Genomic DNA, 18,225 nt, shown 5'->3' on the forward strand with positions numbered 1-18,225 from the left:
GCACAGTGGTTCTCGGGAAGGTCCTACTTTGCTTTAGCTGGGGAGACCACAACCACACCATGAGCCCCTCTCTCGCTTGCAACTCCTACAAAGCTTCCTTTAGTTCTCATGACTTTAAATTCAGCATAATCTTATTAGCACTACACTCAGCATTACAGGGATTTGGATATATACTGTGTGTGAAACTTTATCCAACCACGCCTGGTCCAATCTCATGTTATACGGTGAAGCTATGGGATTAATGCTACCCCTGGGAACTGGGAAGTCTCACCAGAGGTGCTGCTGTGTATAAAACTGATTTCTGTGCTCAAATCGTGAAGCTATGCAAAAGGAATCACTGCATTTACATAAAAAGTGTTAATGACGCCTGCGTCATAAATCAGAGCATTTGGGAAAGTATATATTTGTGTTTACTTAATATTTTAGAATTAAAAAAATTATTTATTTACTTTTGTTTATTTGGGGGGGAGGTAATTGGGTTTGTTTGTTTGTTTATTTACTAATTCAGTGGAGGTACTGGGGAGTGAACCCAGGACCTCACACATGCTAAGCACGTACTCTTACCACTGAGCCACACCCTCCCCCATAGAATTTTTAATTTTAGAGTTTTTGAATTAAAAATCAGTTTCTTTAACACTTAGACTTTTCATATAACTTTAATGTGTAGGCTTGGTTTTGAATAAAGTCTTCTTAATCAGGATCGCTCTATGTCTTTTTTAAAGAAATGGAAATGTAAAAGGAAACATGACTAAATGAACATAAAGTCTCAAAATCTGCCCTTTCAAGGCAAGTATAAATCTATGTTTTATGAGGCTTACTGGAAGCATATTTCCTCTTTACTCACTAATCTCATTCCACCATCCGCAACCAGCACTGCTATCATCATAACTGTACCCTGTCCTATAATCACCATGGTGCCCTGGACTAGAGGTCAAAGCTAATAATAATAATGATAATGATAATTATGGCAAATCTGAATGCAGCTTATTTTGTCCCAGGCTCTGTCCCAAGTGTTTTACATAGATTACTTCATTTAATCCTAATAATAACTCATGAAAGAGGGAAAATTGGGGAGACAGGCACAGAGAGTTTATGTAACTCATCCAAGGTCAAACAGCTAGTAAGTGGTGAACCCAGAGTTATTCTGACTCCAAAATCTGAGCTCTTCACCAAGATGCCACCCTGGCTCTAGATTCCGGGTTTTGGATTTGCCTCTTACTCTCTACTTGTTGTAGGGGAAAATGGGGAAATTATGGCATCTCTACCGCCTCAGACTCTCAATCTGTTATGTAGGTATAATAACATCACTCTGCTCCTTTTGCATGGTGTTAGAGGAACTAAAGGAGAAACAGGAAAGCATCTGGGCTGTAATGGACAGTATCAGGGTTTACCAGTACTGTTATAAATTCAGAGCCAGGACCCACATAATTGGCTTTGAAATCTCTGGCTGTCACATTTATTTCATTCTGCCTCATCCCCTGTCTCAACGTGGTAAATGAGACTTTAGAAAAAGATTAGAAGGAAAAAAACATAAAACAAAATATCAAGCTCTAACGGATCAGTTGACAGCATTTCCATTTAGGACACAGCCTATGTAATAAAGGACTCACCTTGTTCTACTTCAAGGTTGGTCTAACTAAAAAAATCTAGAATGAGGGTTGATATTTAAATGTTGACACACAGAGGCACATACACTCACAGGGACTGCTAAGTTCTTTCATGAGGACTGAGGACGTTCATTAAGACAACCATCTGGGGTCTGGTGTCATAGCCGGAACAGCAGGACTGACCCCACCCAGTAGGGCACCATCCAGAAGGCCTCCCTTCTTTTTTGAGAAAACCTGATTGCCCTCCCTGAACAGGCTGTAAATATTGCTGGAGGAAGCAATGATATAAAAGTTCAGTTCTACCTTTATGGATAAAAGGAAAACCAGAGAGAGATTAATTTGAAGCACAGAGAAAATTCTAGAAATCTTAAAACTAATAATGCAACCCATGCAGTACAGCAGAAAGAGGCAGACTATGGAGTTAGTTTGTGTCCTGATCCTGTTATACACCAGCTGCATGACCTTTACCAGCAAAGTCAAGGACATGGATTCTGGAGCCAGACTGAACTGTGTTCAAATTCCAGTTTTGCTACTTACTATATATGGAGAAAAAATTTAGTGGAAATATATATATAAATAATGACTATCTCTCTGCAGTGTGAGTTTTTAAAAAAATATTTTAGTTATTTTGTAACTTTTCTACAAATACACATTACTTTTATGCTTAGGGAAAATAATAAATAGAACTTACTGGAAAGAAACCATTAAAGAGGTCTATAAAGCAATAAAAGGGGCAAGGAATAGAATAATTTTCCAAGGATACACTCATATGTGGACAATTAGGAATCAGCTGTCTTCAGTCTACTATTACTTTACTGACACATGGATGTGAAAATAAACTCCTAGAGGAAGAGGCTAAGCCTACTTGTTTTAAGTTATAATATACCCCCTGTTTCAATGTCACACAGGTAAGGGCCAGAAATAAGCTGCACATTTTGGTGGTGATAGCAGTTAACTTGCAATGTAAAGGGCCTGGGGTCAATGAATAGTTGATTGCTTCTACAGTGGTCCCTCCAAAATTCACCATCACCCACCATTAATCCTTTTTTGTCTCAACCAGCCCTGGAAGCCAAGGATGAATTCACTCTATTAAAATGTAATGCAGCATTGATTAAACAACTATCTATTTGAATTTCACATCTATAATGATAATAGCCATAGATGTGCAATAACCATCTTCCATAAAATTATAAGGCCTAGTGTTGTGTGTTTATGCCTGGATAATTTATTAGGTACATGCAAAATGACAAATATCTATACAAGACAGTCTCAAAATCCCATTACTGTTTCATTCTTCCTATCATTAAATTCACTTCCCTGACAGCAAACAGCAGCATAACATGTTTTCCAATACATGTTTGGATATCCTCCTTTAATTAAGATTTGTCAGCTTCCCATTAGCATGCTCACTCCCTCTGTTTCTAACAGGAGAGCTCTATCAATCACGCCTCAAAGTTTATGTAAGTAAACCTAAATGGTTATGTGGGGCCACCAGCAATAAAGAGAAAACTCCCCTTGAGGCTTCCATTGAATGGTTTATCCTCCATCTGTCTCACTTGTTTTGCCCTATTCACCTGCTCGGCCCCCCCACCCAACTATACTTTGCTTTAAAAGAGACACAACAGTACCCGACTTCATGCAGCAGAAATCAAGTATACAGCACAGAGCAAAACAGGTAATCTAGAGACATCACTGGGAATCTCTGACGTGGTTAAGTTTTATCATGCACTTTACAGAGGCTATGAGGAGTCCGATGCCATGTTTTGCAGAATATCTTTGAGGGAAAAGCTCATGAGATTAGTTGTTGAGCGGTACTATAAAGTGGGGGCAAAATCAATAAATTACACAGAGGATAACTGTATTTAGCCACACAGGCCAGACTGATAGTCTAGTTTTCATCATATTCAACTCCACTGAATACTATATTTTCAGCGTAGATGGTAGTTGATACTCATTGTATTAATAAAAAGAAAGATCATTAATAAAGCATTAATACTATAAGACTTCCTGTAATATAATGTTTAAGGTTCTCTGCAATATGAATTAGTTGAAAAATATGTATGTCAATTTTGTTTGAGTATCTGAGTAACGCTGGCTACATTTCCATTCCACCAAAAAATGATTTGGTGGAGTAGTTCACCTTGAATCTTTGTTTTAAGTAGTATTAATAACAGCATTTATCAAGTGCTTACTTTTTCCCAAGAACTTCACATGCATTAACTCGTTTATTGGAAATAATAAGCCTGTGAGGTGGGAAATATTATTCTGCTCATTTTACACGTGAGAAAACTGAGGCAAAAGGTAGTTATGTCACCTGGTCAATGTCACACAGCTAGGAAGCAGTCAAGGCAGGACCCTGAGCAGGGCAGCTCCAGGGCACACCGGCCTCATCACTGTGTGAGCCGGGCCCCGATTTGAAAGCAGGCATAGTTGCCTGCCCAGGACATTCCCAGTTCTTTTCTCCTATACTTGGTTAAAGGCATTTAAAAAGATTTATTTCCTGTGTCAAAAGAAGGAACTTTCAGTTTACCCAGAAATGGTTTCAAGTCAGTAAATACAAATTAAAAAGAAGAGAGGGTAAAGACATGGAAACAACCTAAATGTCCATCAACAGATGACTGGATAAAGCAGCTGTGGTATATTTATACAGTGCAATACTACTCAGCCATAAAAAAGAATAAAATAATGCCATTTGCAGTAACATGGATAGACCTGGAGATCATCATTCTAAGTGAAGTAAGCCAGAAAGAGAAAGAAAAATACCATATGATATCACTCATATGTGGCAACTAAAAAAAAAAAAAAGGACACAAATGAACTTACTTAGAAAACAGAAACAGACTCACAGATACAGAAAACAAACTTATGGTTACCAGCGGGAAACAGGATGAGAAGGGGATAAATTGGGAGTTCGAGATTTGCAGATACTTCCTAACATATATAAAATAGATAAACAACAAGCTTCTACTGTATATCGCAGGAACCATATTCAATATCTTATAGTAACCTATAAGGAACAAGAGTATGAAAAGGACTATATGCCTGTGTATGTGTGACTGAACTCTTACGCTGTACACCAGAAATTGACACAACACTGTAAACTGACTATACCTCAATAAAAAAAAGACGCTAGAACATGACCAGACTTCACTCTGATGGAAACTGTTGTCTGATCCTTTGAGAAACGGTCCATCACGGAGACCATAAGCCTTGAGACATAATTAAGGGGCTGTCTCAACAACACAGACTTAATAACTGACGTGTTTCTGTAACTTAGCTCAGTGCTTCTCAAATGTGGGTATTCATCTGCACCCTGGGGCTTGTGGTATTTGACAGGGACTTAGTATCCCCAGAAACCTTTCTGGTATGTTACTTTCTGGTTTCTTGTTGTTATTTTAAGATTTTGGATGAAAATAATTTAATTTGTAATAAAAATAGTTTCACATGAATGCAAACAAAGATATTTCCCATGCTTTTATGACAAAATCTAAGATTTGCCTGTTTCATGCTTGCACAGAAAGCTTCACATTCTGCCCCAAATCCTGAGGAGAACAAATTTCTTTTTCAAGGCCTAAGGGCATGTGGGTAGAAATATTTGAGAAACAGTTGTTTAACCTCTAATTAGTTCTGATCCACAAAGTTAAACACCAAAGGAAAAAAAATTAACAACAGTGGCAAACACTTATGCTGTTCCTGAAAGATCACGGCATAGCTGATAACAAGTATAGAAAAGGCCACAGGAAAGTCACCTGACTAAAGCAGACCGGCTCCTCCCGTGGCGCTCGGCTGCTGCATCTAGCCCTGCCACGCAGCTCGGATCCCTCCTCCCCACTTCTCCTCCACCGCTACCTGTCCTTCCAGCCCTGGCTGTCAGAGTCTCTCCCCTCGTTTCTTCAGTGGTCCCTCCTCTTCTTCACACACCAGTCAGAGGTTTTTCTTTTATAAAACATGAGTCAGATAATCTCATTCTCCTGGTTACTTCTCTCTGGTTCTCAATGCACTTAAAATTCAACCTACATTCTCTAGTATTACCTACAAAGCCCTACATCATCTGGCTCCTGACTCCTTCTCCAACCTAATTTGCTGCTATGTTCCCATTAGCTCATCTCCTTCCAGCCAAGCTGGGCTTCCTTATATTTCTGGAACACACCTAACTTATTAATGCCTCAGGGACTTTGGCTTGTTATTTCCTCTTCCTGGAAGGTTCTTTCTCTGATCTTTATATCACTTTTCCCCACTTTTTATTCAGGTCTCAGCTCATATGCTATCTCCTCAGAGGGACATTCCCTGGTTATCCGACTTAATATTGCCGTCTTCCCCAACAGTGTCTATGGCATTATCATACTATTTTCTTTATGGTACTTATTTATCTGAAACTCTCTTATCTCTATATCTCCTATTCAACACACTAGAACTGAAGTCCATAAGGGAAGGAGCCTTGTTTGGTTTGTTCATGATTGTAATTTTGTTGCTAATAACTGTGCTTGACACATGGTAGAAGCCTGAGTATTCACTGAATGAGTGAATGAATGAATGAATGAGAAAAGAACTGGAACACACTTTAGATACTATTTCCAGTAAGCCACTGTTCTAGTATTTGGCGAGAGTGGAGTGGAGGGAGACTAGTTGAATGGGTTGTATCTGGTTAGTAATAAGGGAGTCATACTGTGACTATCAAGAGTCATAATTTGGAGTGGTCCTTGAAGGCTTTATTTAGCTTCTGCTTTTTGATCAAATTACATGAGGGAACATTATATGGAGCCAGTTGGAAAGACATCTGGGTATAGTAAGTTCAGGGCCAGGTGAACTTGGTTTCTATCACTGGGAAATAGATGGCTCACAGCCGATAGGTTAGGTCCCTGGCTTTCATAATGGCATTTATCACATTCATAACTCAGGAAATTAAGCCCCCACATCTTTAAAGAGAAGTTTTACTTTGCACCCTCAATTTTGGGGGATTCATTTTAGTTTGGATGATTTGTTTGTGTATCCTGAGAATATGTAGCCAGACGGTGAGGGTGTGTGGTTTGCATCTCTTCTGGGTGATCAGGGAAGACTTGGCTGAGTAGAGAGGGAATCCATAGTTGTAGGTAATGTACAAAGTGGGCACTCCTCACAGGTGAGCATTGTTGATTATAGCTTTTTGTAACTGTTACCTTCTAACTCCATCCAAAAAAAAAAAATCAGCTTAGAGAAACAGAAAGAGCACTGGACTGTGTGTTTGAGGTCGTGGGTTCTATATCTGATTCTTCTACTCCAAGTTACGGGACTGACGGGCAGACAACAAATCACGCTAGGCCTTGTGTTTCTTATACACCAAATGGAGGAATATTAGCCTCTATGGTCATTTATGGCCCTTCCGGCTCTGATAGTCTATAATTCAGTGAGCCGAAAAACATCTCAGCATCTCTGTAATAGCTTTGTTTCCCAAAAGTTGAAGACAGGGTGTTTACAGGGTAATAATTTTGATTTATAGGGGAGTCAGTAGGCTTTCTACTAAGAGAATTTTATCCAAGGTCTTTTTGTTTATGCTTCCTTTCTATAAATTAATGGAAAAATAAAATCTCCCAGCTTACTCAGGTACACATTTCCTTAAACAGTAAGAAAGGGATTTTCTAAAAAAATTCCAGGTAAGTCATTTAGGTATTCTTCTAATCAAAATTATTTCAAAATTTCTTACTGTATTTCCCCAGAAAAAGTGAATATGAGTCAGGAAAATAGGCAAATATTTCTTATAACAGACAAAGATATTATGAGGATACAGAACAGAAGACTATCAATTTGACATAATCTAATAGTTTGTTGGAAGGTTCCCATTTCACAGAAGTGTATCCCCATCAGCCCAAGTCTCATCATTAAAGATTCATTCCCTTGATTTACTATTTTAGAAAAATTAAAAAGTAGGCCCCAAATATAAGCTACTATAATAGGATAATAATCTTATACAGCCCTCTAAAGATGACAACCTTCACACATACCATCATATAAAAACCTTACAATTCCAAGAGGAATTAGAAGACCCTTTACCCCAAATTTACAAATAAGAAAAATCAAGACTCAGAAGATTAAATGGCTTGTTTAGGATTATCTAGGTGGTAAGTGGTAGGACCAGTCTCCTGATACAAGCCCAGTCCTCTTTACCCAACATTTTTCCATGGAAAGAGACTGCATGAGATGGTGAGTAGGGGGTGGGGTGGGGATAAGGACTTTGAAGATAGACTGACCTGAATTTAAATTTTGATTCTGCTATTTGCTTGCTGTGGGACATAAGAAAATTACTTAAACTCATTTTTCGATAGCTGTAAAAGCAAGAATACCATATAAATAATATAGGTCCAATAATATATATTAAAGCACTCAGTGTTCATGGCACATAGTAGTAATCCTTTTATTCTTACTACTCTATGTAGTAGACTAGACTTACAACTAGGTTGCATATGAGAGAAAGGCTAGAAATATAAGGATAATTTAAAGGTAGGTACTATTTTCCCTTATGAGCCTTGTGGTCAAACTATAATAGATGTATTCATTTTACTCTATTTCACCTTCCTCCTCGAGCACGCACGTGCTATCTCCTGTCACGAACGCCCTTCCTCATCTCTTGACTCTGATGAATGCACATTTTTTCAAGCTCAAATGCTACAGTTATCTCCTCTTTAAAACTTTATTTGATGCAATAGGCTGTTCCTGTGGCATTCACTTCAATTAAAAAAAAATCATTTATAAATACTTACTAAGTGCCCAGTGCTGGGGAATTCTGCTAGAGCAATCACTTCATTGAACTGATCTAATTTTGTTTCTGTTAGTAGTTCCCACACTTTGGGACTTTACAGAAATTTTACATTTACAAAATGAGGACTGATATAAAATAAAGTTGCCAACTTTTAATTTTCTAGGTAAGGATATATTAAGTAACTGCCATTGAGTACCACAAAAGAACTGGCATTTTGAATACAAAATATAAAAGCTCAAGATTAAAATAAAATGAAGATAGGCTTTATAGAAAACTGCATGGAGGGGATCTGCATAATCAGGGAACAGGTACTGGAGAATCCACTGGCTTCACATATGTTTTTGTCCCAATTTGACAGTTCTTAAGAGATGCTGTTTCTTATTTAATTTTGCATTCCTAGCGCAGGGCCCACCTTTGAGTAGGAAGTATACAATGGGTATGAATGAGGCAGTGAATTAACCTCTGAACACATATCTCTGAGACCTATGGTGATGCCTTACAGCACAGAGCACCTGTGAGAAGAGCCAGTGGTGGTGAGAGAGCGTGGGAGGTGTGTGTGTGTGTGTGTGTGTGTGTGTGTGTGTGTGTGTGTGTGTGTGTGTGTAAACTGATATAATTGATTTCACACATTTCCCAGGCATTAGCCATTCAGAAGACTTTATGCAATGTTAAGATTGTCCTGCCAGAGAACAGGCAAGAAGTAAGGGACTGAGGCATGTCACTGTACGAAGAGATGGACTCTTTTCCTTGGACACCATCTAAAATATTCCAAAAGCCATCTTAGGTGGATTAAGAATTATAATGAGTATACTTATAATAAATAGATAATACTCATTTAATATTAATTATATATGAGGCTCCGCTGTAAGTTCTTTGTATGTATTATTTCATTTAATCATTACAACAACCTACTGAGAAAGATCTGGTTACTATTCCCATTGTAAAGATGAAGAAACTGAAGCTTGTAGAAGTTAAAAGATTTGCCCAAGGTCACACTGTTAGCCAGTGGTAGAAGTAGGTCTCAGACTGGATCCAGCTGTCCTTAGAAACCATCAAAACTCTTGGATCCCTTTCTAGCCACATATTTCTATGACGAGAACAGTTTTATATGACTTGGTTTTCATTTTAAAAATAAGGAGAAAATTAAAATGTTTCTTCCTAGCTGGAATTTTAAAGCTTGTAAGGCACCCAGTTTCTCTACTTAAAAGCTGTGTGACCACAAGCAAGTTCCTTAACCTCTCTGAGCTTCAATTTCTACATCTCTAAAATGGGTATGAAAGCTCTTCTTTCTGTGTTTTGGGGAGGATTAAGTGGATAGCTTAAGTACAGCATTTAGCAAAGGGCTTGGACCATAAAGAACTTTAAAAAATTTTAATTCACTGTGGGGCCTAGTAAAATAAAATGACATTTTCAAATTAAAATCTTTATCAAATATTAGCTATAGGAGGAAAGCAAATACATTATTGCTCTGGTGAATAAAGGTGCTTATTTTATACAATCTTTAGAGAACCATGAGGATTATCTTTGCTGCAGCCACCATTTTAATTAAGAGCACAGAGATTAGGCATTTCAGCATAGGAAGAGGTTTATATTTGATTTAAACCACAGATGCACATTTGCAGCATCTAAACATTCCATTCCTTGGCTAAAGATGTAACAAGCCACTTCAGCAAACCTGAAATTGCCAAATAAATGGAAAATGCTTAATCGTTTAAAAAGAAATAGCAAAGGAATGAAAAGACCAAAGCATACACGGGCACCAGTGAGGAAAGTCAAGCAGCAGGAAGTCTCTTTTTTAAAGAGAGTCAACTTTTTTAAAGGCTGACAACTGACTTCATTAGACAGGCAGCACACAAAAGCCAAAGACTGCATCTCTATCCTCTTTACACGCAAACACTTTCAGAAAAGACGTGTAATGGAATCTATATGTAATGTCATTCTGGGCAAAAGTGGTCCTCACTGACTAAAGCAAGTTGCAAAGCAATGTGTAAAATACACACTTATTTTGTAAAAACAGTGTCAAGCCCCATCTATATCTGAGATTGCATTTGTACATGTTTGTATGAATACAGAGAAGGTATGAAAGGTTCAAGCCAGAATGCCACACTGGGAGCCTCAAGACAGGTTGTGCTGGAGGGAGTTTGGGGGAGATTTTTGTTTCTTGAACATCTTTGCACTACTTCACCAAATGCAATGAACATATATTACTTGAGCAAAAACATGTAAAGGTAAAAAAGAAAAAAAAGTACATCTCTTATGATTTATCCACCCATTCATTCATTCATTCATTCGCTCAACATCCATTATTTATTGAGTCCTTACCGGTGACCATGAAGTAAACTATGTTGCTCTTCTCTGAACTGTCAGACCTGACTTTGTCAGAGGCATGTTGGCTAAATTTGGTTTTACTTTGTGGGATTAGCAATGTGGTTCTGGGCTCTGTCCTAAAATCCTGCCCTGTTCCCCCCTTGGGACTAATGAGATATATTAAATTCAAACCATTTGGAGTTAATTTCACTCTTTTCCTTTCCACTTGTAGTTATTGCACTCGGGGGAGGGTTGGCTGATTCCCCAGTTCCACTGAATTGGGGGTGGCCATTGAAAGCAAGAACACGGAATTTAGAGTAAAAAAAACCCCAGGGTTTTTCAGTTCTGACTCTTTCACTAACCACATACGTAATATGGGTAAGCTACTTCCTTCTTTTTGAACCTCAACTCCACCTTCTCTGAGTAATAATACCGATGTTACAGTACTGCTGTGAAGCTCAAATAGCGTTAGGTATCGAAAGTCCTAATAAATTGAAAAGCGATGGATATGCGTGTGTTATGTCTCCAGAAAGAATTTGTGGATTTGCTTCCAACAAGGGACAATGACACATGTTTACAAGTCTGGGCAGATTTCCACTTGAGGTAAGACTATAACAGGTTTGAATGGTGCAGAATCAACAGTGGCCATGTTGGGCAAACCCAATTTCTTCCCAGTAATGATCACAAACCCAATTAAGCAGTAAGTATATCTGACCTGGTGTAATCGTCTTCAACAAGCATGTGCTTTGGAATCGGTGAGTACCTTCCTGGAGAGATGGGCGGCAGGGAGGTTTTGTATTCTAAAGTGCCATTGTTGCCAGAGAGCAGATGATTTTCCATTGGTGGAGAATAAGCTAAGGGGTGAAAAAAAAAAGAAAAGAAATCTGTTAAGTGGGTGATTCAATGTGTCATGCTACAGTTCTGTTAAAACTAGAAAGGTTTTGTTACATGCTAAGAATTTCCTTGTCCTTCAACAGGGGGAGTTGCTGTTTGTTTGCATTTAATATGTACTAGCACATGGTGACCTTTAGGGTTGAAAAGATGTAGTAACAGTTTTATCTGTAAGCCCAGTTAGTGTAATTACATGAAGAGAAAAATTGGAGGAGAGACCTAGCACTCATTTTCAGAACGATGATTAATTTTCCATTGAAATAAAAATGTTAGCTTTCTAATTGCAGAGCTCACATTCTTTACATATAATTATTATCAAATCATCAAAAGCAGAAGGCTCTTTGGAGCAAGTTCTTGTATAAGACTTTAATCCCCAAACATGCTGTCTTCCCATCCCAGAAAGGCTAAGAACTCTGGCCTTTCTTTTCTGTTCCTCCACCCTAATGTAGGCCCTTTTGGGTGACTGAAAAATCTTCCTAATTGGGTCTCCTGCCCCTACTCTCTCCAAAATCCATTTTATACATTGAGAAATCCAGGTCTGATCACACTGTGTTCTTTTGCTTAAGTGCTCTCCAGTGCCACTATTGTATTGACTATAAATTCTCCCTTTCCCCATCCTTACAAGGTTGACTCATTTCAATATCCCCACCTTACACACATCCTGTGGTCCTTAAACAAAGTCCGTTCTTCCCCAAATCTGTACCTTTGTTCCACTTTACCAGCTACCTGCAAATCCTGTCTCCTCCCTCACCGCTGATACTGAAATCTCACCCATTCTTAAAGACAAAATTTGACTGCCACCCTCTGCATAAAGATTTTTCTAATATTCCAAAGATAGGTGATACCCCTTTTCTTTGAGTGCCCAAAGGACATTTATTTTTACCTCTCTCATGGCATATACCTCCCTCTCATTTTGCCAAATATTGCTGCTGTTTATATATCTAAATTAGCCTTCCTTTCAGTGAGGGCCATGATTTGTATCCCATATATTACCTTACAAGGTGTCTTGCACATATTGAAACTACTCAATACATATGTCTTGAATTGCACAGCAATTTTGCTCTCTCCCTTTTTTTATCGTTGACACTGACCTTATAGGCCCTTCTAGAAGAGGCTCACAGAGCCTCAAGACTGATTTTCCTACATTTATCTGGTTTGAAGAACTCTTTCATATCCTAAGGTAAGGCTGATCTCAGCTTACTGCCTGCTTGGAAAAAAAAAAAAGACGTATTTGGGGGTAAGTCATTTTATAATCATCATTAAGAAAAGCAATAGCTAATGTAATAAGCAGATAACAAAATTATATATTTTCAACCTTTAAATTTCTCTCAAGAGAAACATCCAAGTCTAAGAGAGGTTAAATGACTTGCTTAAGACCACAGTACTAATTAATGACAGGTCCTGAAGACATTGTGAGTTCCCAATCTCACAACTGATTTCTTGAAATTTCAGACTGAGCAAATACATTGATGTGGATGAAACTGCCCCTTAAACTCACATCAAAAAATGAATTGCTTCTAAATCTAGTCCCCAAAGACAGAATCATCTTACTGACCAATTAAAAAAAGGAGAAAACATGGGGCTTTTGTAGCAGTGACTTTGTGGGGACCCAGCCCAGCATCTCAGAGTTAACTGTTGCCCTAGAAACCCGCACTTCCAACCCATCTCTCCTGCCACAGTTACTGACAACTTTCTCTGGCTTCCCTGCCAACCTAACACATTCAGGTAAAGGTAACAACAGTATCATGGTGATTAAGGATCATGGTTTCACCATTTGAGGGCAAGGTCCTTTCCCCCAGGAAGAAGAACAGTGCCATCTTCAGTTCATTTTGCCAGTCCCTCTTTTCCGCTCTGCTACTGTATAGATCTGAACTAGGAAGAGGGACTACTATGGCATGAGAGCTACCATGCTTCAGGGGCTTCAGAAATAGCCTTTAAAAATATGTTGCCCCTATGCTGTTGTAATGACACTGTCCATGACACACATCCGTAAGCCTTTCTATAACTGTGAACCTAGTAAGGCCCCCAAGGCAATCAAGAAGTAAAGCACAGGATCCCCCTGAAGTATTTCCATAAGCTAAACAAGAGTAAAGGTGCAAGCAGAGGACTTTGCCAAGTTTTGTAGAATTCCAATTTTGCAAATCTGGCATGCTATTCGAAGATGACACTGAGAGTGGTACTTACAGTGAGTAATATCAGGTGGACCATAAGGATCAGTCATATAAATGGTGGTGGGTTTGCCAACTTTTAGATAAACTACATCTGACGTGTTCTTCAATATTGCTACCGCCTCTTCATGTGTTACTTCTTCTAAACTGTAGTTGTTTACCTGAAAGGGGAAAAAGAAATCATTATTAGAGCCAGATCTCTGCAGGCAAAGAGAAATATTTAGGCAAGAAGATATACAAAATTAGGACCTTATGTAAAGATTAAATTGCAGTAATTACAGTCCAGTACCTATGTCATACTTGAACAGTCTAGATGGATTAATGACATTAGCCAAATCAGATAAGGTTCAGTAGTTAATGCTAAAAAACAAGGTTGCTCTTGTCTTTTTTAGGAAGCAATATATTATCATGGAAATCAAAATACTCTTTGTGGAAAAAGGAACAAAGTGGTCAAGGTGTCTTTCTTGTGTTATGGTGATTGCGATTACAAAAGTAACACACATTCATTGAAGAAAACAGAAACAAAGGAAGAAAATAAAAATTATCCATAACCTCCCTATACGAATATATTTCTTTTAAATAGTTGTGACTGTATTATGCATTGTTTGGAACCTGCTTTTTAACATCGATTTGCCTATATTATGAATATACTTCAGCAATATGAATCTTCTTTTATACAAAGCATTGTGCTGCATGGCCATAACATAATGATTTAACTAATCTCTTAACTAAAACACATTTAGTTTGCTTCTAATTTTATTCTATTATGAATGATGTTGCAATAATTCTTTTTCTACATTTGCGCACCACTTAATGACTTCTACAGGATGATTCACAAGAGCGAACTCAGGACCAAATTATATGAATATTATAAAGCTTCTGATACCTATTCCCAAAGTGCCCTCTGGAACCATGAACCCGTTTTTCTCTTATACCACAACTAGATGAGAATTCCACTGCTTCACTAAACTTGGCTTTTCTCACTTTAAAAATCATCGTTTAACGTGAGTCTGTTTTCTAAGGAAAGAGTGCTAAAGTTGGAACACAGACCTCTTCAGGTGAACAAGTTCGAGAAAACCTTACTGCCATCGGCTTTAACAGCAACTCCTCTTTATTGGACAGAAAAGCCTGTGACACCAGTGCCATTGTTACTTCATGGCAGTGGCTTACAGTGGAGCTCTGCGAATCTTCTCTTAAATGGTTTAAAAATATTCAGGAAGTATTTTAAAGACCTAAGTTAGCCTTCTTTGGCTCCCCCCTCCTTTCTTTTTTTTTTTTTTTTTAATGGAGCAATTCTCTAGCTGGTTTCTGCTGAAATGATAGGGAAGTAAAATAAATGTAATATAAGTGTAAATAAATAAAATAGATTGGATTCCTACATATTCTCTGTACTACCTAATTAGCACTTTAGTCATATAATACCTTTTGGTGTTGTCTTTTTTTTCCCTTTTTTGCCTTATGTTGTTACATAAACTCTATATACCAGTTAATCCTTGGTGGTGTAGCCCAAGCTAGGGACCCTGGAACTGGAGGGAACTGAACCTGATTGCTGACCACGAGTTCTCCATTAAGCTGTAAGCCTCTCTATGGGTTCTTACATTTTTCTTCTAGAGAAGTGATATTCTCTTAAATCCTTTTGTATTTCCAGTGTCTATCACTTGTTCATTCACTGATAAAACATTTATCACTTACCTATTATGTGTCTGTCAGTCGCTGTTCTAGATATTATAGATGCAGTGATAAACAATAAGAATGATAATCATAATCACAGCAGATATTTATACAGCCTTAATACATATTAGGCATGATTCTAAATTATTTTACATATATTAACACAATCAAACCTCATGATAACCTATGAGCTAGCTACTATAATTACCTTCATTTTACAGATGAGAAAAGCATGTCTCCAAGGGGTTAAGAAACTTGCCCAAAGTCAGGGATTTAAGAGTAGCAGAGGCAGAACTCAAAGCCAGGCAGTTTGGCTCCAGAGGGCATGCTCTTAACTACTCATCTATACTGCTTCTTCCGGATGGACACTGCCCACGCTTGCATGAAACTCACATTCCAATAGAACGTAGTTGTTTATGAAATGAATGTATAGAAAAGTAGACCCATACTGAGTGGGAATGCAGAGGGAATACAGGTGTGGGAAGCATAGCTCATGATGGCAGCCCTTGGTTTTAGACAGAGAAATAACAGAGACAATAGCAACAATAACAAGGGTTAACATTTACTTAACACCTAGATGTTACACATCGGGGAAGTACTATGTATATACTTTGACATAAATCATATGATTGATCCCGGTATAGCTCCATGTGTTAGACATTAATAATTAGACCCATTTTACAGGTGAGAAAAACTGACATCTGAAGAGATTAAATTGCAACAAAGAGGTCACACAGCCCCCAAGTGGCAAAGCCATCAGTTGGATCACAGTCCTCTTGAAAAGATGAAAAGGAGACTGCCTTTGGGCATTGGTTCATTGAAACTTCAGGCTTACATCACCTATTCTTTCTTCCTTTAGAACAGAGTCTCTTTCCAAGTTCACATATAGAAGTAGTGTGGATTCCTAAGTGTTAAAAAGGCTGAGTAATCATCACAGTTCTTGCTTAATCCAGTGGTGACAATATATTGCATCAGCCAAATACGCTGACATAGTCAAAAAATAAGTCAGCAAAATGGAAAGTAGCTTATCTGTCTCTTCAAAACCTTCTTATATATTTGATTAATCACTTTTTTAGAGCAGTACCACTTGTACCTAGATAATGAATATTTACAAACAACACTCATATACGATGGTTTAAAATGTGTATGGAAATGGGTGTTTCCTCTTAAAAGATGGTTACCCAAGGTGGCTCTGAATATTGTGACCATGCCCCCCAGAAAGACCTCTACTGAAAATACAGAAGAGAAGAGGAGTTTGTTGGCATAAGCAGAGGGGATGATAAGCCAATGGATAAAGACCCTGAAGGCTAGAAACCACCTGGATTAGATGGCAAGTGGCACAAAGCTGTTTCTGACAAGGGCTCACTGCCTCTCTCCCCAGGGTCCAGAAAGCACACAGCTCATCAGATTATCCGTGGAAAATAAAAGATGTGGCAGTGCTTATTAAATTGCACTTTCCCCATTTTTAAGTTGGGCATTGAAACAACCCAGAAAATGTTATCTTTAAGTGTGTTTTCTGAGAATGACTTCCTTCACAGACTTGCAGACCACCGGGAAAATCTTTAGACCAGAAAACAGAAGTTGAGGAAAGGATGAAGGTGAGGAGTGAGAAAAGAGAGATGACTAGGGGAAATACTGGTAGTTTAAAATAGCTGGTAATTCAGTCAGTTTCTATTTGGAGACTACGAAGTGTTGGAAAATTTACACAGATTTTAGTTCTGAAACAGGTGGTACGATTTTGGCAGCAAAATGTGGTGATTAAGAGCATATGCTTTTGAGTCATGTAAGCCAGGACTCAGCCTGGCCCTGGCACTGCCTATCCGTGTGACCTTGGGAAACTTCCTTAACCCACCTAGCCTCAGTTCTGACATCTGCAAAATAGGTGTGATAATAATCACCCCCTCAGAGGGTTACTGATTTAAATGTATTGACATATGTAAAGTGGTTACATACTCTTGTTACTATTACTTTTGTCATCATCCATCTCTCTTCCCTGGAAACAGGAACTCTCGGTAAGAATTTTCGCTGAGCATTTTCCTGTAAACATCTGTGAACTGATGAGTTTAATTAGAGTACTGTTGGTGAGGCTTCTGTGTGGTCTTTTAAAAAATTCAGAATAGTACAGGATCTGGACCAGAAAGTGCTCTTTTGTGCTGAAGTCTTCAAAATGTTTTTCACGGAAGTGGGTTTGTTTGGGTTAATTATATGTGCGCATTATCCTCTGAACTCTCAAGATAAAGGACCTACAGCTGGAGCTGATTGTTCACAGAGAGAAGGGACATTATACTGATTGGCTAGTTGCTCTTGTCATTGTCTTTCATTGTCTTTTTCTTTTTTCCTTTTTTTCCCTTTTGCATCAAGTATCTGCCTCTAATGGCGAACACTGAGCAACTGGCCTGGTTTCAGGGAAAACAAATTCATGTGCATTTGAATGAAGTGTTTACGTGGGGTGGGCTACACAGAGAGGGACACATGTGCAGCCTGGCCGTGTATCTGCAAAAGGACCCAGGACTGAGGCCAAGAGGGAGAGGTTGGAGGTGAGATGATTCATTTTCTCAAATGGTAGAGCGAGCACTGAATTGCAGCATGATGTGCACAGAAGAGGGCACATCAGCTGAAGGAAGAGGTGACAGGAGACTTGCAAGAAGGGAACATGCAAGCGTGCTGGGTTTTCAAATGAGTGTTGGCAAATACACATGTGATGGTACAAAGGTGGGAAGTGTGCGGGCAGGAAAGGGTGTGATAAGGAGAAATGAGCAACGTACGACTCTGACCTCTTCCTATTCAAGCAGGAACACCAATGTGGTGGGACACACTGAGGGGTATGAGGGACATAAGCTGCACTGAG

At 38.5% G+C, this 18,225-nt stretch overlaps 1 protein-coding gene across 20 annotated transcripts in view; it reads right to left on the bottom strand.

The window, feature by feature from the left end:
• Nucleotides 1-18,225, bottom strand: part of DLG2 (discs large MAGUK scaffold protein 2) — a 1,729,700-nt gene that overhangs the window by 439,195 nt on the left and 1,272,280 nt on the right. For all 20 annotated transcript variants that reach the window (XM_031460460.2, XM_031460461.2, XM_031460455.2 and 17 more), the window contains 2 exons: nucleotides 13,723-13,867; nucleotides 11,363-11,501 (listed from right to left, as the gene is read on the bottom strand). In XM_031460460.2, coding sequence (XP_031316320.1) covers nucleotides 11,363-11,501; nucleotides 13,723-13,867 — 284 coding nt within the window. The remainder of the gene's footprint in view (nucleotides 1-11,362; nucleotides 11,502-13,722; nucleotides 13,868-18,225) is intronic.

Source organism: Camelus dromedarius, chromosome 12 (genome assembly GCF_036321535.1).
Source record: "Camelus dromedarius isolate mCamDro1 chromosome 12, mCamDro1.pat, whole genome shotgun sequence".
Taxonomy (NCBI): domain Eukaryota; kingdom Metazoa; phylum Chordata; class Mammalia; order Artiodactyla; family Camelidae; genus Camelus; species Camelus dromedarius.